This window comes from Coregonus clupeaformis, chromosome 8 (assembly GCF_020615455.1).
Source record: "Coregonus clupeaformis isolate EN_2021a chromosome 8, ASM2061545v1, whole genome shotgun sequence".
Lineage (NCBI taxonomy): Eukaryota > Metazoa > Chordata > Actinopteri > Salmoniformes > Salmonidae > Coregonus > Coregonus clupeaformis.
In genome coordinates this window covers 45,057,635-45,084,463 of record NC_059199.1, presented here as the reverse complement: position 1 = coordinate 45,084,463, position 26,829 = coordinate 45,057,635, and the positions used below count along the sequence as shown (strand labels likewise).

Genomic DNA, 26,829 nt, shown 5'->3' with positions numbered 1-26,829 from the left:
AGCGGGGGGGGCATGGGCAAGTTGCAGCGGAGGGTGCAGAGCTGGTGGCCGGGGTAGTGGTAGCCAGGTGGAAAGCATGGCCAGCCGTAGCAAAATGCTTGTTGAAATTCTCGATTATTGTAGATTTATCGGTGGTGATAGTGTTTCCTAGCCTCAGTGCAGTGGGCAGCTGGGAGGAAGTGCTCTTATTTTCCATGGACTTTACAGTGTCCCAAAACTTTTTGGAGTTAGTGCTACAGGATGCAAATTTCTGTTTGAAAAAGTTAGCCTTTGCTTTCCTAACTGCTTGTGTATATTGGTTCCTAACTTCCCTGAAAAGTTGCATATCACGGGGGCTATTTGATGCTAATGCAGTACGCCACAGGATGTTTTTGTGCTGGTCAAGGGCAGTCAAGTCTGAGGAGAACCAGGGGCTATATCTGTTCTTAGTTCTGTATTTTTTGAATGGGGCATGTCTATTTAAGATTGAGAGGAAATTACTTTTAAAGAACAACCAGGCATCCTCTACTGACGGAATGAGATCTATATCCATCCAGGATACCTGGGCCAGGTCAATTAGGAAGGCCTGCTCGCTGAAGTGTTTTTGGGAGCGTTTGACAGTGATGAGGGGTGGTCGTTTGACCGCGGACCCGTTACGGACGCAGGCAATAAGGCAGTGATCGCTGAGATCCTGGTTGAAGACAGCGGAGGTGTATTTAGAGGGTAAGTTAGTCAGGATGATATCTATGAGGGTACCCATGTTTACGGATTTAGGGTTGTACCTGGTAGGTTCGTTGATAATTTGCGTGAGGTTGAGGGCATCTAGCTTGGATTGTAGGATGGCTGGGGTATTAAGCATATCCCAATTTAGGTCACCAAGCAGTACGAACTCTGAGGATAGATGGGGGGCAATCAATTCACATATGGTGTCCAGGGCACAGCTGGGGGCTGAGGGGGGTCTGTAGCAAGCGGCAACAGTGAGAGATTTATTTCTGGAAAGGTGGATTTTTAGAAGTAAAAGCTCAAACTGTTTGGGCACAGACCTGGATAGTATGATGGAGCTCTGCAGGCTATCTCTACAGTAGATTGCAACTCCACCCCCTTTGGCAGTTCTATCTAGACGGAAAATGTTATAGTTGGGGATGGAAATTTCAGAATTTTTGGTGGCCTTCCTAAGCCAGGATTCAGACACTGCTAGAACATCAGGGTTGGCGGAGTGTGCTAACGCAGTGAATAACTCAAACTTAGGAAGGAGGCTTCTGATATTTATGTGCAGAAAACCAAGACTTTTACGGTTACAGAAGTCAACAAATGATAGCTCCTGGGGAGTAGGAGTGATACTGGGGGCTGCAGGGCCTGGGTTAGCCTCTACATCACCAGAGGAACAGAGGAGGACTAGAATAAGGATACGACTAAAGGCTTTAAGAACTGGTCTTCTAGTGCGTTGGGTACATAGAATAAAGGGGTCAGTTCTCCGGGCGTTGTAGAAAAGATTCAGGGCATTATGTACAGAAAAGGATATGGAAGGATATGAGTACAGTTCAGGTAATCCTAAGTGTTGGGTAACAATGAAAGAGATAGCGTCATTGGAGGCATCGATTGAGCCGGTCTCGGCGTGTATGGGGGGAGGAACAAAGGAACTATATGAGACAGTTTGAGAGGGACTAGGGGTTCTACATTGAAATTGTATAATAAGAACTAACCCAAACAGCAATAGGCAAGGCATAATTGACATGGGAGAGAGGCATAAAGCAGTCACGTGTTATTAGAGAGAGCTAAGACACAACTGGAAATAGCGATAACGTTTGGGCTAAGACTAAACAGAATAAACAGGACAGAGTACCGTGTAAAGGAACAGTCCAGCAGGCATCAGCTGTGCAGCTGAGTGATCATAAGGTCCAGTGAACAGCAATATGTGAGTCCGAGAGCAGTTCAGATTGGTGCTTCAGCACAGCTAGCAGGGAGCTAGCAGGCTAGCTCAAGGCTAACTGGTGCTTGCTATATGGCAATGGTAATCAGCCAACAACAGGTTGCAGCTAGCTAGCTGGTTGTGATGATCCGGCGCTAGGGTCCAGTGATTCCGGCAGAAAGTCCAATAAGCTATGGGTCGATAGCACGCTGGGTCGATAGCACGCTGTGCAGACTGGCCGACGAATTGTCCAGGCTAGCTAGAGCTGGCTGGTGGATAGTGTAGGCCACGGACAATGGTGAAGACGCTAACGGTGACTAATAACAGGTAGCCATTTAGTTGCAGCTAGCTAGCTGGTTGTGATGATCCGGCGCTAGGGTCCAGTGATTCCGGCAGAAAGTCCAATAAGCTATGGGTCGATAGCACGCTGGGTCGATAGCACGCTGTGCAGACTGGCCGACGAATTGTCCAGGCTAGCTAGAGCTGGCTGGTGGATAGTGTAGGCCACGGACAGTGGTGAAGACACTAACGGTAACTAATAGCAGGTAGCCAATTCAGATTGCGGCTACACACGTTTCAGCTTACGGTTCTTGATGAAAGTTATAAAGAAATAATAGAATCCTTTCCACGTTGGGTGAGGCGGGTTGCAGGAGAGTATATTTAGTTAAAGAATGAAAGTAAAAAATTTAGAAATATAGACAAAAAACAAGAAACGGGATATTTACACAGGACGAAAAAATAAAAGCGACCGTACTGCTACGCCATCTTGGAGATAACATTTTGATAATAATTGCAGGTTACATTTTGCTGTGTGAAAAGGTTATATAAAGTATATTTGCGTCTCTATGGTTGTGTCTCTCTGTCTCCCTCTCTCTGCCTCTCTCTCTCTCTGCCTCTCTCTCTCTGCCTCTCTCTCTCTGCCTCTCTCTCTCTGCCTCTCTCTCTGCCTCTCTCCGTCTCTCTCCTGCTCTCTTTATATTAAGCTCAGGCCGGGGCACTCTGCTCCCCTACTCATCCTCTCCTTACCACAGACAAAGTATTGTCTTGGGCCTTTTAATAGTGTATTGATTCTGTCTTCTCCCAGGGACGTGGTTGTGTTTAATGGTACCTGGGACATATTCAATTAAAGCCCTGTATGAAGTAGAGGGGGATGAAGGGAGAGGAGAGGGATGAGTGGAGAGGAGGACAGGGGACGTGTACAGTACTTTACCTCAGCCTGGTGGAACAGATCTGTGGTTGTCTTCAGTAGGCCCTCCCCCCTGCACAATCGATACAGGAAATGAACGAAAAACAGAACTGAGTGAATTAAATATTACCTGATGACACAACTGATGAAGTACACTACATGGCCAAAATCATAGACATTAATATGGAGTTGGTCCCCCTTTGCTGCTATAACAGCATCCACTCTTCTGTGAAGGCTTTCCACTAGATGTTGGAACATTGCTGCGGGGACTTGCTTCAATTCAGCCACAAGCATTAGTGAGGTTAGGCACTGATGTTGGGCGATTAGGCCTGGCTCGCAGTCTGTGGTCCAATTCATCCCAAAGGTGTTCGATGGGGTTGTGTGCAGGCCAGTCAAGTTCTTCCACACCGATCTCGACAAACCATTTCTGTATGGACCTCGCTTAGTGCACTGGGGCATTGTCATGCTGAAACAGGAAAGGGCCTTCCCCAAACTGTTGCCACAAAGTTGTAAGCACAGAATTGTCTAGAAGGTAATTGTATGCTGTAGCGTTAAGATTTCCCTTCACTGGAACTAAGGGGCCTAGCCCGAACCATGACAGCCCCAGACCATTATTGGTCCTCCACCAAACTTTACAGTTGGCACTAAACATTGGGGCAGGTAGCGTTCTCCTGGCATCCGCCAAACCCAGATTTGTCCGTCGGACTGCCAGATGGTGAAGCGCGATTCATCACTCCAGAGAAAGCGTTTCCACTGCTCCAGAGTTCAATGGCGGCGAGTTTTACACCACTCCAGCCAACGCTTGGCATTGCGCATGGGGATCTTAGGCTTGTGTGCGGCTGTTCGGCCATGGAAACCCATTTCATGAATCTCCCAACGAACAGTTATTGTGCTGCCGTTGCTTCCAGAGGCAGTTTGGAACTCGGTAGTGAGTGTTGCAACCGAGGACAGCCGATTTCTACGAACTATGCGCTTCAGCACTCGGCAGTCCCGTTCTGTGTGCCGTTGTTGCTCCTAGACGTTTCCACTTCACAATAACAGCTCTTACAGTTGACCCGGGCAGCTCTAGCAGGGCAGAAATTTGACGAACTGACTTGTTGGAATGGTGGCATCGTTGAAAGTCACTGAGCTCTTCAGTACGAGACATTCTACTGCCAATGTTTGTCTATGGAGATTGCATGGCTGTGTGCTTGATTTTATACCATAGCTTATCCACTAATTTGAAGGAGTGTCCACATACTTTTGTAAATTAACTATGCACATCATAGCAACAAGATTTGTGATAGCATCTGTGTCCTCTACTTCTATATCCATACAGATGTAGTCAATACCTGGCTGGTGATCAATACCTGGCTGGTGGTCAATACCTGGCTGGTGCAAAGTACCTTGCGGTAAAAGGAGTTGCAATCTTCTGTGACACAAAACCAACCAGACAGACAGACAGACGGTCTACCTGGTGAAGAGGTATATGGAGTAGGCCATGCTGGACATGCTCTGGCCCTGGCGGATGATGTCATGCTCCTGGTCCTCCCACTTCTCCACCTCCGTGTCCACATCTGAGGTCAACAGACGCAGCTCTAGACCCAGCTTGGCTATGGTGCTCTGCTCCTGAAGAAAGAAAGAAAGATAATGGGTCCCTTATTAGTTAATAATTCCATCCGAAAGTACAGAACAAACCAGGACCCAGTTTTTTTTTTTTGCGATGGAATTTAGGCTTAAGAGTGTTTTAACGATGCATCTTTCCTACAACGGCCGAAGCATGCGTTTCCCAAAACACCACGCAGAGAGAACGTTTACTAAGTGCGTCGTTGAGGCATGTGTCGATACTGATAGGATCGAAAGAAAGACAGCACTGCTCTCGGATCAGCCTTCTCCCTTTCAAATCATACCTTAACATTAGAATTATTCCATAATACTGACGACGGATCAGCTCCTAAGAGATATTATCACCTATGGCTACAAATATTGAGGCGGCTTATTATTCTAATGCTTACCCTATAATAATGCACTAAATCAAGATTTGAAACATCATTGCGCGCATGTTGTTACACATCATGAAATATATTGAGGCAAAAACTACAAACAGTAGCGTACAAATAGCTAAATAATAAAACTCAATTGAATGAACAAGAAATTGATTTCAATATGATTGAAATACACTGCTCAAAAAAATTAAGGGAACACTAAAATAACACATCCTACATCTGAATGAATGAAGTAATCTTATTAAATACTTTTTTCTTTACATAGTTGAATGTGCTGACAACAAAATCACACAAAAATTATCAATGGAAATCAAATTTATCAACCCATGGAGGTCTGGATTTGGAGTCACCCTCAAAATTAAAGTGGAAAACCACACTACAGTGGGGAAAAAAAGTATTTAGTCAGCCACCAATTGTGCAAGTTCTCCCACTTAAAAAGATGAGAGAGGCCTGTAATTTTCATCATAGGTACACGTCAACTATGACAGACAAATTGAGAAAAAAAATTCCAGAAAATCACATTGTAGGATTTTTAATGAATTTATTTGCAAATTATGGTGGAAAATAAGTATTTGGTCACCTACAAACAAGCAAGATTTCTGGCTCTCACAGACCTGTAACTTCTTCTTTAAGAGGCTCCTCTGTCCCCCACTCGTTACCTGTATTAATGGCACATGTTTGAACTTGTTATCAGTATAAAAGACACCTGTCCACAACCTCAAACAGTCACACTCCAAACTCCACTATGGCCAAGACCAAAGAGCTGTCAAAGGACACCAGAAACAAAATTGTAAACCTGCACCAGGCTGGGAAGACTGAATCTGCAATAGGTAAGCAGCTTGGTTTGAAGAAATCAACTGTGGGAGCAATTATTAGGAAATGGAAGACATACAAGACCACTGATAATCTCCCTCGATCTGGGGCTCCACGCAAGATCTCACCCCATGGGGTCAAAATGATCACAAGAACGGTGAGCAAAAATCCCAGAACCACACGGGGGGACCTAGTGAATGACCTGCAGAGAGCTGGGACCAAAGTAACAAAGCCTACCATCAGTAACACACTACGCCGCCAGGGACTCAAATCCTGCAGTGCAAGACGTGTCCCCCTGCTTAAGCCAGTACATGTCCAGGCCCGTCTGAAGTTTGCTAGAGTGCATTTGGATGATCCAGAAGAGGATTGGGAGAATGTCATATGGTCAGATGAAACCTAAATATAACTTTTTGGTAAAAACTCAACTCGTCGTGTTTGGAGGACAAAGAATGCTGAGTTGCATCCAAAGAACACCATACCTACTGTGAAGCATGGGGGTGGAAACATCATGCTTTGGGGCTGTTTTTTCTGCAAAGGGACCAGGACGACTGATCCGTGTAAAGGAAAGAATGAATGGGGCCATGTATCGTGAGATTTTGAGTGAAAACCTCCTTCCATCAGCAAGGGCATTGAAGATGAAACGTGGCTGGGTCTTTCAGCATGACAATGATCCCAAACACACCGCCCGGGCAACGAAGGAGTGGCTTCGTAAGAAGCATTTCAAGGTCCTGGAGTGGTCTAGCCAGTCTCCAGATCTCAACCCCATAGAAAATCTTTGGAGGGAGTTGAAAGTCCGTGTTGCCTAGCGACAGCCCCAAAACATCACTGCTCTAGAGGAGATCTGCATGGAGGAATGGGCCAAAATACCAGCAACAGTGTGTGAAAACCTTGTGAAGACTTACAGAAAACGTTTGACCTGTGTCATTGCCAACAAAGGGTATATAACAAAGTATTGAGAAACTTTTGTTATTGACCAAATACTTATTTTCCACCATAATTTGCAAATAAATTCATTAAAAATCCTACAATGTGATTTTCTGGAATTTTTTTTCTCATTTTGTCTGTCATAGTTGACGTGTACCTATGATGAAAATTACAGGCCTCTCTCATCTTTTTAAGTGGGAGAACTTGCACAATTGGTGGCTGACTAAATAAATTTTTTCCCCACTGTACAGGCTGATCCAACTTTGATGTAATGTCCTTAAAACAAGTCAAAATGAGGCTCAGTAGTGTGTGTGGCCTCCACGTGCTTGTATGACCTCCCTACAATGCCTGGGCATGCTCCTGATGAGGTGGCGGATGGTCTCCTGAGGAATCTCCTCCCAGACCTGGACTAAAGCATCCACCAACTCCTGGACAGTCTGTGGTCCAACGTGGCGTTGGTGGATGGAGCAAGACATGATGTCCCAGATGTGCTCAATTGGATTCAGGTCTGGGGAACGGGCGGGCCAGTCCATAGCATCAATGCCTTCCTCTTGCAGGAACTGCTGACACACTCCAGCCACATGAGATCTAGCATTGTCTTGCATTAGGAGAAACCCAGGGCCAACCGCACCAGCATATGGTCTCACAAGGGGTCTGAGGATCTCATCTCGGTACCTAATGGCAGTCAGGCTACCTCTGGCGAGCACATGGAGGGCTGTGCGGCCCCCCAAAGAAATGCCACCCCACACCATGACTGACCCACCGCCAAACCGGTCATGCTGGAGGATGTTGCATCTGTGAATTTGCTAATCTTGGTGTTCTCTGGCAAATGCCAAACGTCCTGCACGGTGTTGGGCTGTAAGCACAACCCCAACCTGTGGACGTCGGGCCCTCATACCACCCTTATGGAGTCTGTTTCTGACCGTTTGAGCAGACACATGCACATTTGTGGCCTGCTGGAGGTCATTTTGCAGGGCTCTGGCAGTGCTCCTCCTGCTCCTCCTTGCACAAAGGCGGAGGTAGCAGTCCTGCTGCTGGGTTGTTGCCCTCCTACGACCTCCTCCACGTCTCCTGATGTACTGGCCTGTCTCCTGGTAGCGCCTCCATGCTCTGGACACTACGCTGACAGACACAGCAAACCTTCTTGCCACAGCTCGCATTGATGTGCCATCCTGGATGAGCTGCACTACCTGAGCCACTTGTGTGGGTTGTAGACTCCGTCTCATGCTACCACTAGAGTGAAAGCACCGCCAGCATTCAAAAGTGACCAAAACATCAGCCAGGAAGCATAGGAACTGAGAAGTGGTCTGTGGTCACCACCATTCATAATTTCCACCTGTTGTCTATTCCATTTGCACAACAGCATGTGAAATGTATTGTCAATCAGTGTTGCTTCCTGTTTGATTTCATTTGCACAACAGCATGTGAAATTTATTGTCAATCAGTGTTGCTTCCTGTTTGATTTCACAGAAGTGTGATTGACTTGGAGTTACATTGTGTTGTTTAAGTGTTCCCTTTATTTTTTTGAGCAGTGTATATAGGTCTATGTAGCCTATACTGTATCTGTTAATACAGTCATCTCGGTATATCCTTCGCTTGTTTGTAACAATTGCCTAGACATTGGCAACTTTCTATTTGTAGTCACATTCGTTCTGAAGTTATCGGTGGTCACAGAAAGACAGATAAACATCTAACCAGGCACTTAGCTGTTCTACTAGTGGTCTGAGGCAGTCGTTAATTAACAAGCCTTTTCAAGTGCAATTTCAGAAACAATGGTTTTTGGAAAAATATTGGAGATTTAACGATGTTCCTACGAAGGTTCAAACGAAGAACTTCGCCTTAAGATGCTTTTGGGAAACCTGCCCAGGCTGCTTAGGTATAAGGTCAGGCAATATTGGGTGGTCCTTGAGCAATAAGTAGATTACTTTATAGATATCATCATTCATTCATTATCATCTGTGTTAGTGATTCACGATCATTCATAATCATGCATTATCAGTTTGAATATAAAACTCAGTTCTGCACTTCACCTCTCAATGTCATGCATTATCAATCAGCCACAATATTTCCTAATCATTTCCAATTATTGATTATCATATTGTGTACTAAGTTACACATAAAACACTCTAGACCCTGCATTCCCAGTCATGACTGACAGAGTCCTGCTAAAATCTAGCAGACCATGGTTCCTGCAATATCGCCATGATTCCGCAATAGTGTGTTTGAACAGTTATTAATTTCCTGCAGAATGAATTCACCTGTCAGGGTGAGGAAGTAGAGGTAATAGATGCGTCCCAAATGGCACCCTATCCCCTATATAGTGCACTTCTTTTGACCAGGGCCCCTGGGGGGGAATAGAGTACATTTGATTTGGGACACAGCCTATGTGAGGTGTATTGTGCCATTGATGATTAAGTTATACCTCCGCATCTAGCTTGACAGCCTTCACCGTCTTCAGGTTGGCTGAATGTTTCTGGGGGGAGAAAATGTTTGACAGGATGAGTGATATTAAAGGAGGAAATTATGGAAAGTAATTTGAATAAAATAAGAAATATCCACCAGTCATAACATTGAATATTCTGATACTCACCCCTGGTCTGGGAAGCGACAAGTAGGCTCTCTTATCACCTGTAATTAATCAGAAAGAAAGAACGTATTTTGAGGAAATATATTTTTTAAAGTCATATTCTAAGCATTGGATCACAAGGTTAGTTTGGTAAAATCATTTTCCAGCTAAATTATTGTGTGCCTTTTGAAATGCCCTATGTACTTTTGTTTCCTGTATTTTCAAATGGTTTCCCACCATTCATTCCAACCCATGAAAATATACTAAAAGGGAGGGATTCAGTTGATTATCCCTAACACATCCTCTTTCATACTACAGTTGATTATCCCCAACACATCCTCTATCATACTACATTTGATTATCCCTAACACATCCTCTATCATACTACAGTTGATTATCCCTAACACATCCTCTATCATACTACAGTTGATTATCCCTAACACATCCTCTATCATACTACAGTTGATTATCCCTAACACATCCTCTATCATACTACAGTTGATTATCCCTAACACATCCTCTATCAGACTTCAAATGGAGTGCAACCAATCAACTCAACTGATTTCTTGTCAGGTGCTGAGATCTTCAGCCTCACTCTCTAAGTCCCGGTAAAGGGACATTTCAGTAGAATTTACAGGGGTGGTGAGGGTGTGATAAACATCACTGACGTGTTTAACGGCTTATGAGGCACTGCCGTAAAAGGAGCATTACTTCACATAAAAGCTTTGCAGCTTTTTGGAGGGCTTGTCTGTGTCGCTTGAGTACCACACCCCTCCACACGCACGCGCACACACACACACACACACACACACACACACACACACAGATAAAACACACACCCCTACCAGTTGTACCAGAGGAATAATAGCACTTTTGCTATGTGAGAGCCACGACTCGAGGGAACAGTGTGAAGTTCATCGTTAAACTTCCACCAGGGAGGGACATTTATCCTTGTTCCTCCTCTATTCAATGGCTTTAGCAGGGGGACGTCGTCTCTCTCGCTGCTTGTCATTAGGATCGTAGCCCATAAATACTGGCACCGTGACACGCCACAGAGGTTACGGATGATAGGAATCACGCTGCGGGCTGGGAGAGAGCTCTGAGAAACGTCTGGCATCACCACGCTGGGACACAAATGCACAAACGAACGCGCGTGCGCACACACTGGCTGTCAGGCATGTAACAGAACGGTTTGTATCTCCGACTCGATCAGAGGTATCCTGCTGATGGTGCTTTAATCTGACATCCCCTCCCTGACAGAGATTGTGTCAGATAATACAAACAACTACGGTTATAGACATTCAACTGTCTATGAATAGGATCAATACATATTAGACTACCGCAGATCAGCGAGAGACAGAGAGTAAAAACAACCACGGCTTGTAGTGAGTTGTCCTACGACAACCCTCTCCTGCGACCAGGATCCCTCTCCCCCTCTCCTACCACTGGCAGCCCTACCTCGGCGGCCCTCGAACACGTCGTTGATCTCCCTTAGCAGCACGGCCATGTCGCAGAGCTGGGACTCCCAGGCCTCACAGAACACATCCAGGTTCTCCTTGGCAATCTTACTGGATGGGTGAAGAGCCAGCGTCTGGGCTGCAGAGATGATCTGACAGGAGAGAGAGAGGGAGTGAGCAGAGGGAGGAGCTATGTTTTACACTGTATTGGACTGTTAAAGTGTTTTGATAAGGTTAACAAAGTTCTACCTTAAGTCAGGGGTTCCCAAACTTTTTTGGCCCACGACCCATTTTGATATCAAATTGTATTTGTGACCCCACCATGTAACAAAAGTAATGTAATCAACGGCCAATGTTAACTTTTTTATTTGACAGTCTATTACAAATTAGTCTGACATTACTTTTGACAGTATTTCAAAAGTACTGGTTTGAAGTGACTGAAATGCATCAAAAAGGTATTGGGAAGTTCAGAAGATCATCAGCTAATAATTTTGTATGACCTTCCTGTGTAGAAAAGAACATCATCATTCATGACCTTTTTCCCCCAGTCTGATTTAGTGCCTGGTCTTGTCCACTCTGTTCTAATGAGGCTTGTGGCCATTGTAGAAGGAAACAGACACAAACGTGTTCCTGAGAGTCTTATCTTTCAGTGATGGGGTCATAACATTTTGTAGCTTAAACTGTTCAAAAGATGTGTAGGAGGAAAACAGTTTTACATTTTTTGGTTCTACATTTTCTTTCACCATTTCTCTCGCGACCCCATTTCCAAATCAGGCGACCCCACACGGGAAACGCTGCCTTGAGTGGAGCTATTACTGTGTTACTCAACCTATCCAGAACAGTTGATTCTTTGAGGGAAGACCAACAAGGGGCCCAAGAAAAGGAGATTGTGATTTGAGGTAGAGTATCTCATGATAAGCTGTAGAACACACTATTTACCAAGAGAGATTTCATCTATATTTTTCGTAGCTGTCTATTTACCACCACAAACCGATGCTGGCACTAAGATTGCACTCAATGAGCTGTATACATGTATGCATTCACTAACTGTAAGTCGCTCTGGATAAGAGCGTCTGCTAAATGACTAAAATGTAAATGTAAATGTATAAGGCCATAAGTAAACAGGAAAACGTTCATCCAGAGGCAGCGCTCCTAGGGACTTTAATGCAGGGAAACTTAAATCCGTTCTACTTAATTTCTACCAGCATGTTAAATGTGCAACATGAGGGAAAAAAACTCTAGACCTCCTTTACTCCACACACAGAGACGCCTACAAAGCTCTCCCTCGCCCTCCATTTGGCAAATCTGACCATAATTCTATCCTCCTGATTCCTGCTTATAAGCAAAAACTAAAGCAGGAAGCACCAGTGACTCAGTTAATAAGGAAGTGGTCAGATGACGCAGATGCTAAGCTACAGGACTGTTTTGCTAGCACAGACTGGAATATATTCCGGGATTCTTCCGATAGCATTGAGGAGTACACCGCATCAGTCACTGGCTTCATCAACAAGTGCATTGATGACGTCGTCCCCACAGTGACTGTACGTACATACCCCAACCAGAAGCCATGGATTACAGGCACCATTCGCACTGAGCTAAAGGTTAGAGCTGCGGCTTTCAAGGAGCTATGCCCTCCGACGAACCATCAAACAGGCAAAGAGTCAATACAGGACTAAGATCGTACTATACCTGCTCTAACGCTCGTCGGATGTCGCAGGGCTTGAAAACTATTACAGACTACAAGGGAAGCACAGCCAGGAGCTGCCCAGTGACACAAGCCTACCAGACGAGCTAAATCACTTCTATGCTTGTTTCGAGGCAAGCAACACTGAAGCATGCATGAGAGCATCAGTTGTTCCGGATGACTATGTGATCACGCTCTCCGTAGCTGATGTGAGTAAGACTTTTAAGCAGGTCAACATTCACAAGGCCGCGGGGCCAGACGGATTACCAGGATGTGTACTCCGAGCATATGCTGACCAACTGGCAAGTGTCTTCACTGACATTTACAACATGTCCCTGACTGAGTCTGTAATACCAACATGTTTCAAGCAGACCACCATAGTCCCTGTGCCCAAGAACACTAAGATAACCTGCCTAAATGACCACCGACCCGCAGCACTCACGTCTGTAGCCATGAAGTCATTTGAAAGGCTGATCATGGCTCATATCAACACCATTATCCCAGAAACCCTAGACCCACTCCAATTTGCATACCGCCCCAACAGATCCACAATAATACAATCTCTATTGCACTCCACACTGCCCTTTCCCACCCGGACAAGAGGAACACCTACGTGAGAATGCTATTCATTGACTACAGCTCAGCGTTCAACACCATACAGTCGTGGTCAAAAGTTGAGAATGACACAAATACACATTTTCACAAAGTCTGCTGCCTCAGTTTTGATGATGGCAATTTGCATATACTCCAGAATGTCACAAAGAGTGATCAGATGAATTGCAATTAATTGCAAAGTCCCTCTTTGCCATGAAAATGAACTTAATCCCCAAAAAACATTTCCACTGCATTTCAGCCCTGCCACAAAAGGACCAGCTGCCATCATGTCAGTGATTCTCTCGTTAACACAGGTGAGAGTGTTGACGAGGACAAGGCTGGAGATCACTCTGTCATGCTGATTGAGTTAGAATAACAGACTGGAAGCTTTAAAAGGAGGGTGGTGCTTGAAATCATTGTCCTTCCTCTGTTAACCATGGTTACTTGCAAGGAAACACGTGCCGTCATCATTGCTTTGCACAAAAAGGGCTTCACAGGCAAGGATATTGCTGCTAGTGAGATTGCACCTAAATCAACCATTTATCGGATCATCAAGAACTTCAAGGAGAGATGTTCAATTGTGGTGAAGGCGTCAGGGCGCCCAAGAAAGTCCAGCAAGAGCCAGGACCGTCTCCTAAAGTTGATTCAGCTGTGGGATCGGGGCACCACCAGTGCAGAGCTTGCTCAGGAATGGCAGCAGACAGGTGTGAGTGCATCTGCACGCACAGTGAGGCGAAGACTTTTAGAGGATGGCCTGGTGTCAAGAAGGGCAGCAAAGAAGCCACTTCTCTCCAGGAAAAACATCAGGGACAGACTGATATTCTGCAATAGGTACAGGGATTTGACTGCTGAGGACTGGGGTAAAGTTATTTTCTCTGATGAATCCCCTTTCCGATTGTTTGGGGCATCTGGAAAACACCTTGTCCGGATAAGACAAGGTGAGCGCTACCATCAGTCCTGTGTCATGCCAACAGTAAAGCATCCTGAGACCATTCATGTGTGGGGTTGCTTCTCAGTCAAGGGAGTGGGCTCACTCACAATTTTGCCTAAGAACACAGCCATGAATAAAGAATGGTACCAACACATCCTCCGAGAGCAACTTCTCCCAACCATCCAAGAACAGTTTGGTGACGACCAATGCCTTTTCCAGCATGATGGAGCACCTTGCCATAAGGCAAAAGTGATAACTAAGTGGCTCGGGGAACAAAACATAAAAAATGTGGGTCCATGGCCAGGAAACTCCCCAGACCTTAATCCCATTGAGAACTTGTGGTCGATCCTCAAGAGGCGGGTGGACAAACAAAAACCCACAAATTCTGACAAACTCCAAGCATTGATTATCCAAGAATGGGCTGTCATCAGTCAGGATGTGGCCCAGAAGTTAATTGACAGCATGCCAGGGCGGATTGCAGAGGTCTTGAAAAAGAAGGGTCAACACTGCAAATATTGACTCTTTGCATAAACTTAATGTAATTGTCAATAAAAGCCTTTGACACTTATGGAATGCTTGTAATTATACTTCAGTATACCATAGTAACATCTGACAAAAATATCTCAGCGAACTTTGTGAAGACCAATACTTGTGTCATTCTCAAAACTTTTGACAGCGACTGTAGTGCCCTCAAAGCTCATCACTAAGCTTAGGAACCTGGGACTAAACACCTCCCTCTGCAACTGGATCCTGGACTTCCTGATGGGCCGCCCCCAGGTGGTAAGGGTAGGTAACAACACATCTGCCATGCTGATCCTCAACACGGGGGCCCCTCAGGGGTGCATGCTCAGTCCCCTCCTGTACTCCCTGTTCACCCATGACTGCATGGCCAGACACGACCCATCATTAAGTTTGCCGACAACACAACAGTGGTAGGCCTGATCACCGACAACGATGAGACAGCCTATAGGGAGGAGGTCAGAGACCTGGCCATGTGGTGCCAGGATAACAACCTCTCCCTCAACGTAATCAAGACAAAAGAGATGATTGTGGACTACAGGAAAAAAAAAGAGGACTGAGCACGCCCCCATTCTCCACAATGGGGCTGTAGTGGAACAGGTTGAGAGCTTCAATTTCCTTGGTGTCCACATCACCAACAAACTATCATGGTCCAAACACAGCAAGACAGTCGTGAAGAGGGCACGACAAAGCCCCCTCAAGAGACTGAAAAGATTTGGCATGGGTCCTCAGATCCTCAAAAAGTTCTACAGCTGCACCGTCGAGAGCATCCTGACTGGTTGCATCACCGCCTGGTATGGCAACTGCTCGGCCTCCGACCGCAAGGCACTACAGAGGGTAGTGTGTACGGCCCAGTACATCACTGGGGCCAAGCTTCCTGCCATCTAGGACCTCTATACCAGGCGGTGTCAGAGGAAAGCCCTAAAAATTATCAAAGACTCCAGCCACCCTAGTCATAGACTGTTCTCTCTGCTACCACACGGCAAGCGGTACCGGAGCGCCAAGTCTAGGTCCAAAAGGCTTCTTAACAGCTTCTACCCTCAAGCCATAAGACTCCTGAACAGCTAATCATGGCTACCCGGACTATTTGCATTGCCCCCCCACTCCACCCCACCCCACCCCAACCCAACCCCCTCTTTTACGCTGCATAGTCACTTTAACTCTACCCACATGTACATATTACCTTGACTAACCGGTGCCCCCGCACATTGACTCTGTACCGTATAAGTTGAATGCACCAATTTGTAAGTCGCTCTGGATAAGAGCGTCTGCTAAATTATGTAAATATAAATGTAAATGTGCCGGTACCCACATGTACATATTACTTCAACTACCTCAACTAGCCAGTGCCCCCGCACATTGACTCTGCACCGGTACCCCCCCCCCCCTGTATATATAGCCTCCCTACTGTTATTTTATACTTTTATTCTCAACACTTTTTTGTTGTTGTTTTATTTTACTTTTTTATTAAAAATAAATGCACTGTTGGTTAAGGGCTGTAAGTAAGCATTTCACTGTAATGTCTGCACCTGTTGTATTCGGCGCATGTGGCCAATACAATTTGATTTGATTTGATTTATATAGCCTCCCTACTGTTATTTTATTTTACTGCTGCTCTTTAATTATTTGCAATTTTTTATTTTTTACTTATCTATTTTTTACTTAACACTTTTTTATTTTCTTATAAAACTGCATTGTTGGTTAAGGGCTTGTAAGTAAGCATTTCACTGTAAGGTCTACTACACCTTGTATACATCTGGCCCTTCATTGGACACTGTGTTAACAAACCTCCAAACGAGCTTCAATTCCATACAACACTCCTTCAGTAGCCTCCAACTGCTCTTAAACACTAGTAAAACAAAATGCATGCTCTTCAACCGAACGCTGCTTGCACCCGCCCACCCGACTAGAATCACTACTCTAGACGGGTCTGACCTAGAGTACGTGGACAACTACAAATATCTAGGTGTCTGGTTAGACTGTAAACTCTCCTTCCAGACTCACATTAAGAATCTCCAATCCAAAGTTAAATCTAGAATCGGTTTCCTATTTCGCAACAAAGCCTCCTTCACTCATGCTGCCAAACATGCCCTCGTAAAACTGACTATCCTACCGATCCTTGACTTCGGCGATGTAATTTACAAAATAGCCTCCAACACTCTACTCAGCAAATTGGATGTTGTCTATCACAGTGCCATCCGTTTTGTCTCCAAAGCCCCATATAATACCCACCACTGTGACCTGTACGCTCTTGTTGGCTGGTCCTCACTACATATTCGTCGCCAAACCCACTGGCTCCAGGCCATCTATAAATCACTGCTAGGCAAATCCCCGCCTTATCTTAGCTCATTGGTCACCATAGCAACACCCACCCGTAGTCTGCGCTCCAGCCGGGTATATCTCACTGGTCATCCCCAAAGCCAACACCTCCTTTGGCCGCAATTCCTTCCAGTTCTCTGCTGCCAATGACTGGAACAAATTGCAAAAATCTCTGAAGCTGGAGACACTTATCTCCCTCACTAACTTTAAGCATCAGTTGTCAGAGCACCTTACCGATCACTGCACCTGTACACAGCCCATCTGAAATTAGCCCGCCCAACTACCTCATCCCTATATTGTTATTTATTTTGCTCATCTGTACCCCAGTATCTCTATTTGCACATCATCTCTTGCACATCATTCCAGTGTTAATACTAAATTGTAATTATTTTGCACTATAGCCTATTTTATTGCCTTACCTCCATAACTTGCTAAATTTGCACACTGTATATTAATTGTATTTCTGTTGTATTTTTTTGATTTTTGTTTTGTTTTACCCCATATGTAACTCTGTGTTGTTGTTTTTATCGCACTGCTTTGCTTTATCTTGGCCAGGTCGCAGTTGTAAATGAGAACTTGTTCTCAACTGGTTTACCTGGTTAAATAAAGGTGAAAAAAATAAAAAAATAAAAAAAAATAAACCTGTTGTATTCGGCGCATGTGGCAAATAACATTTGATTTGATTTGAATGGAAGCAGGCCTCAGTCTCATACAATGTTTAACTATTCTATGAGAGAGCAGAGACACAGGAGTTATACCGGATCATTTCCTCTCAGTGTGGGGGTGGATTTGTTCCATTTCACACAATCTTCAGCGGGGCATCAGTTTTGTCCCCCACTTTTCTAATTATGTTTGGTCTTCCAGGCCGTTGGGAGGGTTATTATCTGCTGCTGGGGGTGTAGTGTGAAATGTGATGATCCGCCCACGGTAATGTCAGACGCTGCATGACCCCGCAGTAATGACTGAGCTCATAGGCTCAAAGGTCAACCAATCAATAAGGTCACAGAGGGGGAGCCACCGCCCAGCAGTGAGGGATGATACTGGTGTGTGCGTGTCTTTCAATGATAATAAAGGGACTCCCACGGGTAATTGCCAATTAAATGCAGCACACTGGGGGTGATGCACTCTGACTTGTGTCATGTGGTCTGAGTTATTTCTCCATGTATCAGATGAAGTCATCTTAATGTCTGTTTCTGCAATGGTTGGCTATGTTTAATGGATGGGGGTGAAGCTACAGGGGATCAAGATGGCAGAGGATGTGCTGACAAACTGAACCTTGATAATGGAGAGGTTATACAGCTTATCAAGTTTCTGTCACAACATGGATTGTATCAGACATGAAGACATGATCAGGACTATAGCATGTGTCTTGTTTTGGCCCTTCAGGGCCCCGTCCTCAGTGTGTGTTACCTGTCAGTGTGTGTGTTACCTGTCAGTGTGTGTGTTACCTGCCAGTGTGTGTGTGTGTGTTACCTGTCAGTGTGTGTGTGTGTTACCTGTCAGTGTGTGTGTGTGTGTTACCTGTCAGTGTGTGTGTGTTACCTGTCAGTGTGTGTGTGTTACCTGTCAGTGTGTGTGTGTGTTACCTGTCAGTGTGTGTGTGTGTGTTACCTGTCTGTGTGTGTTACCTGTCTGTGTGTGTGTGTCTGTGTGTGTTACCTGTCAGTGTGTGTGTTACCTATCAGTGTGTGCGTGTGTTACCTGTCAGTGTGTGTGTGTGTGTTACCTGTCAGTGTGTGTGTGTGTGTTACCTGTCAGTGTGTGTGTGTGTCTGTGTGTGTTACCTGTCAGTGTGTGTGTGTGTGTGTGTGTGTGTGTGTGTGTGTGTGTGTGTGTGTTTACCTGTCAGTGTGTGTGTGTGTATTACCTGTCAGTGTGTGTGTGTGTGTGTTACCTGTCAGTGTGTGTGTGTGTTACCTGTCAGTGTGTGTGTGTTACCTGTCAGAGTGTGTGTGTTACCTGTCAGAGTGTGTTACCTGTGGGCCGATGACGTGGAAGGTCTCCTCAGCGTGTATACAGGTGATCTCCAGAGGCTCTGTCCCTGAGACGTGACACAGCAGACGACACGTCTGGAACAGGACAAACAACATTGGCGTCTAACATCAATATGACTGGATATGAGCAGCAAACATAGACCTACATGTAGATGCCAACAACAGATCAAGATACTTATCCAGATATTTCAATTGGAAAAATACATAAAGGCTTCCAAAGCCAGTAGCCCACATCACACATCCCATGTCCATATACTCAGGCATAGAGATGGATATGAGGTTGGATTTTTGTTGATTGAATTGAATACTTTATTGTGCTTCAATGGTGACTTGAACAAGGAGATTCAACAGACTTAAGTCAACCTCCCCAGCCCAGTGAGCTTCTCTCACCTCCACCAGCTGTTCTTTCTGTTCGCCAAGCGTCCGGGCGTACTCTGCCACGGCCTCCAGGTTGCCCTCGCCCCCCGAGGCCTTCAGGGCCCGCAGAGGCAGGTGTTCCGCATGCAGCTTCAGCAGGTCCGCCGCCCTCCCCACCGCCACCTTATGGAGCTGGACGGGAGAGGGAAAGAGAGGGGGTGAATATGTGTGAACATTTTGTATCTTTTGTACGCCTGGCTGCACAATGGAAAGAGAAAAGAATAGTAAGACAGAAAGAGAGAAAGAGGAGAGAGAAAGAGGGAGAGTGTCAGAGAGAGAAAGAGGGAGAGTGTCAGAGAGAGAAAGAGGGAGTGTCAGAGAGAGAAAGAGGGAGTGTCAGAGAGAGAAAGAGGGAGAGTGTCAGAGAGAGAAAGAGGGAGAGTGTCAGAGAGAGAAAGAGGGAGAGTGTCAGAGAGAGAAAGAGGGAGAGTGTCAGAGACAGAAAGAGGGAGAGTGTCAGAGACAGAAAGAGGGAGAGTGTCAGAGAGAGAAAGAGGGAGAGTGTCAGAGAGAGAAAGAGGGAGAGTGTCAGAGAGAGAAAGAGGGAGTGTCAGAGAGAGAAAGAGGGAGAGTTTCAGAGACAGAAAGAGGGAGAGTGTCAGAGAGAGAAAGAGGGAGAGTGTCAGAGACAGAAAGAGGGAGAGTGTCAGAGAGAGAAAGAGGGAGTGTCAGAGACAGAAAGAGGGAGTGTCAGAGAGAGAAAGAGGGAGAGTCAGAGAGAGAAAGAGGGAGAGTGTCAGAGACAGAAAGAGGGAGAGTGTCAGAGAGAGAAAGAGGGAGTGTCAGAGAGAGAAAGAGGGAGAGTGTCAGAGACAGAAAGAGGGAGAGTGTCAGAGAGAGAAAGAGGGAGTGTCAGAGAGAGAAAGAGGGAGAGTTTCAGAGACAGAAAGAGGGAGAGTGTCAGAGAGAGAAAGAGGGAGTGTCAGAGACAGAAAGAGGGAGAGTGTCAGAGAGAGAAAGAGGGAGTGTCAGAGACAGAAAGAGGGAGTGTCAGAGACAGAAAGAGGGAGAGTGTCAGAGAGAGAAAGAGGGAGTGTCAGAGAGAGAAAGAGGGAGAGTGTCAGAGAGAGAAAGAGGGAGTGTCAGAGAGAGAAAGAGGGAGAGTGTCAGAGAGAGAAAGAGGGAGTGTCAGAGAGAGAAAGAGGGAGAGTGGCAGTGTACACTCTAGAGGATAAAGAGAAGAAGTAAACAGAGAGAGAGTAATGTGGGCATATCAAAGACAAGGGATACAGACAAACTGTGATGGAGAGTACAGAAATGCTCTAGGACTGAACCCCTTGGCATGCCAGACAGTGATGCATTCTGAGTAGGAGCGCAGGGTTACAGGATTCACCTCTCTACGGAGTTCGTAGACACTTTGGCAGGTCTTCAGTATAGACAGCTCCATCTCCTCCGTGGCCTCTCTAGCATTAAGAGAGTGCTTCTTGAAAGAAAGACAAAAAAATAAAAAAGGGGAGGGAGGGAGAAAAGATAAAGAGTGGTCACATAAATCATGCACATGGACTGCTGCCTTGGACGTGGCCTGTCTCTGCAGAGGAAGGAGGAGTCAGTTTCTGACCCACACAAGATCACACAGCCCTGCTCAGGCCCTGTCAGAGAGAGAGAGATCCCTTCTGCTTCACCAATAGCCTGTGAAACATGACAGTTTCAGACACAGGTTCTTAGGCCAAGGAGACAGGTGGGCAGTACCGACCGTGCACAGAGAGGATTACAGCAGGGTGTAAAAACACTGTCAAACAAGCAGGAAGCACCAGATGATTTGTCTTTGAACCATTCACCACACCCTCTGTTTCTACTGAAATAAGATAAGGAACATACCTCATCTCACTCTCTCGGTTTCCACTTAAATGAGTGGAGTAACACACCTTCTCCCACCCTCTCTGTTTCTACTGAATTGAGTAGAGAAACACGAACAGACCCTGGGATCCAGCTAGTGACGCACGTTGTGGAAATGTGTCTCTATAGGGAGCCAATCCTTCAACGTGTTGTAGCTCTGATTCCATTCAATCTGTCAGTGGAACTGTGGCCTCTACTTTCACATCGTTATAACGATAGAAAAACACATTGTATAAAACCTCCAAGTTTGAGTCCAAGGAGAATCTTTTGAGTGAGGTGTCGAGAGAGACAGAGAATACAATGTGTTCCATGTAATCAATGGAGTCAAGTGGATAGCCATTCATACAACGAGGCTGACTTCAAGTTAGATCCAACATCTATGTACTGCTTTTCGACTGCAACACCAGTGTTACACTAGTGTATACACCCTTATGTTATACTAGGGACATTGTGTTTCCATAGCTAGGGCTGACAATGAGAACTTGTGAAGAGAAGAATCAACAACCTCTGCATAATCAAAACCGTTGCTTTGTGAGAAGGTGTTAAAGTTCTGGAAAAGTACCAGTGGCCTGGTTTTGGCCCCAAGTGACAGCAGGTCCGCCGGAGCTATGGTCCAGTGAGACACGGGTACTGGCCCGCGTAGAAGTCTGAGACTTTTGGGTAAAACACTGGGGTAAATCCTGTATGGAAATAGGCCTATAGTGAATGAAGGAAAATAGTACTGTATAGTATTATGTGGGAGGGTAGTGTGAAAAGGCTGGATATTCTATACTTCTCCTCCATATTATCTGTAAACCTAGCAACAGTACACAAGGTAATGTAGCTACACTCCTGCAGTGTGATCCATTTGTCACCCAGAGAATCACTTGACAGCTCAAGAACATTCACTGACAATATAGAAAGGAGATATAGTGAGAAAGTGAATGTGTGTGTTCCAGGTGTCTCTTGAACAATCGATTTTTATCTCAACGAGACTAACCTGGTTAAATAAAGGTTTAATCAAATGTGCGTGCAGAAACAAAAGTCTGGGGGTATTTATACGTGTAAATGTGCATATTCATATGTGCTAAATCATGACATACTGTATGTGTGCTCTTAAAATCAAATCAACCTTTATTTGTCACATGCGCCGAATACAACAGGTGTAGACCTTACAGTGAAATGCTCACTTACAAGCCCTTAACCAACAATGCAGTTCAAGAAAGAGTTAAGAAAATATTAACAAAATAAACTAAAGTAAATAATACTAAGTAACACAATAAAATAACAATAACGAGGCTATATACAGGGGGTACAGGTTAGTCTAGGTAATTTGTACATGTAGGTAGGGGTAAAGTGACTATGCATAGATAATAGTCCCCTGTAGCTCAGTTGGTAGAGCATGGCGCTTGCAACGCCAGGGTTGTGGGTTCGTTTCCCACGCGGGGCCAGTATGAAAATGTATGCACTCACTAACTGTAAGTCGCTCTGGATAAGACCGTCTGCTAAATGACTAAAATGTAAAATAATAGACAGTGGGTAGCAGCAGTGTAAAAACAAATGGAGGGGGGGTGTCAATGTAAATAGTCTGGGTGGCCATTTGATTAATTGTTCAGCAGTCTTATGACTTGGGGGTAGAAGCTGTTAAGGAGCCTTTTTCGTATGAGTCCATATCTATCACATATCTGTGTGAGTACATGTATACATGTTTGTGTGTCCCTGTGTTTCTCTGTGCTTGTGTGTATGCATGTATGACTGTGTGCATGTATGCCCTGTGAATGGCCACATACCGCCTCCATCCAGGCTGCGATGAGCTGGTCAGTGTCCTGGCGGGCTAGCTGGGAGAGCTGCAGGATGCCCTCTCGGTGCTCATGGCTGGTGTAGGCCGAGTCAGTGAAGTCCTCAGTCCTCTCCACCACCGCATCCAGCTGGCCAGACAGAGCCTGGTGGGGCAGCGAGTACAGACCCTCACGCAGACCTTCCACGTTGGACTGGGATCAGAGACAGAGACACAGACAGACACACAGAGACACAGACAGAGACAGAGAGACAGACAGAGACAGAGACACAGACAGAGAGAGACAGAGACAAAGACAGAGACATAGACAATAGTGAATACAAAAACTATTTGCCATGCCAATGATTGAATTGACACAGGCAGAGACACAGACACAGGCAGAGACAGAGAAGATCATTAGAAAGCGCTATGATCTCTGGTGCAGTCTATTATCTAGTTCAAAAACAAGCTACTGGCATTTCAGGTTGTCTAAGGATAATTGACTTATTCTAAAGAAATCGCAAAGAACTCCTAGCATGCTTCATCTTTGTATGTCCAGGCCTAAAGCGGCATACTGTATTAACACAGGCAAGTACAGTGTAATAACACATTGTTACTTAGAACCTTGTTACAATACAAAGTGGAACAAAAGACAACAACATATGGAAGGAGCCCCCAGGCTCGGTCCTCCCCTGTCGTCCCACCTTGAAGTCCTTGATGCCGGTGTAAATGCTGAGGGGAAGGACCTTGGTCTCCCCGCAGGGCCGGGTGTCCGTCACGATCTCGATGACCTGCTGCAGGGCGAAACGCATGCGGTGAAACACGGCGTCTTTGTTGATACGCGCCGACTCGCAGTCAGGGTGTCTGAGACACGTCTACAGGGAAGAGAGAGACTCATGATTTTATCTGGCACATGATTTGAAAACCAAGCAGCAGAAGAAGAAACAGTCCATATTTGGAATCAATTGTAGTAATACAGTCCCTCTATCTCATATATATATTTAACACAAAAACTATGTTTTAAGTGAGGTTAGGCTGGTTTGAATGCGAAAAAGAATGAAAATTCACATGACCACCACAAGGCCTAATTTCACCCATGCAGTACTAAGGTTTTCCAGCTCACAGCTTTGACCTACTACATTAGCAGTAGTGGTAGGATGTACATACCTTGGATGCAGTGAGCAGCATCATGGTGCATTTCTCCAGCACTGCTCTGGCTGCTGCCATCCTGGCCTTCTTAGTCTCATCCTTCAGGTCCTAAAGGACAGAGACCAACACTGGACATTTAAGCCATGTTCACATTGGCAGTTTGAAGTGACTCAAGTCCTATTTATTTGCATATCCGATTAGAATCTGTTGTTTTTCCTGCAGTCTGTACAGACGAAAAGCACATGGAATCTAATATTTCAAGCCACATTTCAAACCACCTTCGTAGGTGGTTTGAAGTCAGATACAAATCTGATTCCTGCCCATGTGACTTGTGTCTGAAAGGTCAAATCTGATTTATTTGCCCTCAAGTGGTTATTTGGAATATCTTGTTGCTTGCTAGCTACTCTGTTGACAGTTTGACAAGAACATATGGCAGCTAACTAGCTTGTTAATTGTTTACAAACAAATTAGTGAACGTGATAGAAAGTTAAACAGCTACCTAGCTAGTTAGTTGACTGCTGTGGCTGGCCAAAAAGCATTCATTTTGAAAGTTGGATCATCTTATCCTTTGAGGCTTTAAATGTGTTCAAAACACTCCGATTTTGAACGTTCAAAGCAACTGGGAAACGTCCATGGCAGGCATTGTTGTCACCTTAGCTTGCTACATAACTTCTGAGTGATAGGAAGCACGTGAACCACCACCAATCAGCCTATACCACTGCGTACACACCCATTGTTACTAAATCAACTAGTGTAGCAATGTCAGCAAATGACTGCTGTCTGAACACACACAAATCCGATTTGGTCACGTAACTTGCTGTTTGGACAGTCAGTAATCCAAAACTGATTTGAAAAACAAAACTGATTTTGAACATTAAGGCCTACAGTGTGAACAAGGCTTAAGAGAAGAAGCTTCTCATCAGGTCCTAAAGGACAGAGACCAATACTGGACAGTTAGAGAAGTAGCTGGATCCCAAACTTCTCTGAATTGTGAGTGTGACCCAGTTAAAGCCTTTTGATCTTGTGAGCCACCGAATAGACAGAACCATTTCTCAAGCTACAATACAACACAGTCTTGCTAAGAACTGACAGTGACCTACCAGCACCAGTGGGCTCTGACGCAAGTCTCAAACCCGCTCTGACTCAGTGGGATCTGACCCTACCAGTGGTCTGGACTAGTGGACCAAGGTCACATCCCAAATCGCACCCTATTCACTATGTAGTGCACTACTTTTGACCAGAACCTTATGGGCCCAGGTCAAAAAATAGTGCACTAAATAGGGAATAGGGTGCTATTTGAGACACAGCCCAAATCATGCCAGTACAAGGGTCAGACACTTCCTAAAGAGCATCCTGAATACATATGGACCACATGCCTATGATGGGAAAGATATGTCAGTTATTAGGCTAAGTTTAGTTAAGGCCTAGTTCTCAGGTCATCAGAGTTCTTACTCATAGATCAACCCGGTGAAGCACGACTCAATGCAGTAGATAACATTACGTAGTCGGCAGGAGACTAGATGTCTCAGTAATATCCACGGACTCTCTCTCCTCTCTCTGTGTTTCAAAGACTCAGCCTCCAGTAGGGATTTAGTGTGTGTGTGTGTGTGTGTGTGTGTGTGCGTGTTTTTCGGGAGAGGCTGAATCGACTTCTCTCCAGGCGCAGAGCCATGGATTACAAAGGAGATGTGATGATGTGTTATTATATTCCCCTGCTCTTTGATAGGTTAGTCTCTCAATAGATGAGCCAGGCGATATCCAAACGGAGAGCGAGATGGGGACGTGGCATGTTTGTGAAACACCCCTTTAAACAAAAAGAGGGGAAGGAAAGCTGAATATTATCCGCTCTCTCCCTATGGCACAGCGATAACACTTTTCATCAGCTATCTAGCGCAGTCTGTTAAACCATAGTCTGTATCCCAAATGGCAACCTATTCCCTGTCTAGTGCACTAGCCATGGGGCTTTGGGAATAGGGAATAGGGTGCCATTAGGGATGCACACAAAGAGACTGTGTATGAATCAAAGCAGGATTAGCAGATGCTGACACTACAGGGGAGGGGAACACCAGAGTTTTTCTGGCCTCATTATTTCTGTAAAGTTTTGTTTTATAAATATGACATGTTGCACTTGATATTTTTCAAATAGAGAGTTTGTTTGATTTGAAGGTTCAAACCATATCAAGGCATATCAACATTCTGCTTTCATGATGTAAACGCTCCTTTGATATGCAAGTCAGATCTGAGCCTTAATTTTTTCCTGCTGTTTGTCTAAACACACCCACACTCTCCTTGGTGGTGCAGAGGCCCTGGAGTGTGTCTCTCTGTGTGTCTCTCTTTGTGTGTGTGTGTCAGGGCAGCAGTGGCTCGTCAAACACACCCTGCTATCTGTGTCATCTCGCTGTCTAAGTGGATGTGGAGCCAACATGGCTCACGGCACTGTACACAATCTGGAGGGTCTCACTCTCCCACTCCAACACTCTCTCTCTCTAGAAAGATTGTGTTTATCAACAATGAGAGCTGATGGGGAGTGGAGAGGCACATAGTGTTTGGTAGGATGACAGCGTTTGGTAGGATGGGGGGGAAAGAAGGATGACTTTGGAGAATACACTTTCAGAGAGGGATGGTACTCACATTCTGTCTGTCCCCGGTCAGGTGGGCGAACTCCACCATCTGGTTCCCAAACTGGCTGAAGATCTGGACAAACTCCTGGAAGGTGCTCACTCTCTCCAGCTGCTCCAAGGTTACTAGCACCTGGGAAGTTCAGGAACACTATTACAGTAACACCCGCTGGCTCCCACACATTACACACAA

The 26,829-nt window shown here is 45.3% G+C and overlaps 1 protein-coding gene across 2 annotated transcripts in view; it reads right to left on the bottom strand.

Moving 5' to 3' along the window:
- The window catches only part of LOC121571811 (alpha-catulin), a 99,851-nt gene that overhangs the window by 13,579 nt on the left and 59,443 nt on the right, over positions 1–26,829 (bottom strand). The window contains exons 4-15 of one of the 2 annotated variants that reach the window (XM_041883505.1): positions 26,650–26,769; positions 24,037–24,126; positions 23,574–23,744; positions 22,883–23,083; positions 20,611–20,700; positions 19,251–19,409; positions 18,843–18,935; positions 10,821–10,971; positions 9,387–9,424; positions 9,219–9,269; positions 4,528–4,682; positions 3,099–3,147 (exon numbers count right to left, since the gene is read on the bottom strand). In XM_041883505.1, the coding sequence (XP_041739439.1) occupies positions 3,099–3,147; positions 4,528–4,682; positions 9,219–9,269; positions 9,387–9,424; positions 10,821–10,971; positions 18,843–18,935; positions 19,251–19,409; positions 20,611–20,700; positions 22,883–23,083; positions 23,574–23,744; positions 24,037–24,126; positions 26,650–26,769 (1,368 nt within the window). The remainder of the gene's footprint in view (positions 1–3,098; positions 3,148–4,527; positions 4,683–9,218; positions 9,270–9,386; positions 9,425–10,820; positions 10,972–18,842; positions 18,936–19,250; positions 19,410–20,610; positions 20,701–22,882; positions 23,084–23,573; positions 23,745–24,036; positions 24,127–26,649; positions 26,770–26,829) is intronic. The other variant, XM_041883506.1, reaches the window with a different exon arrangement.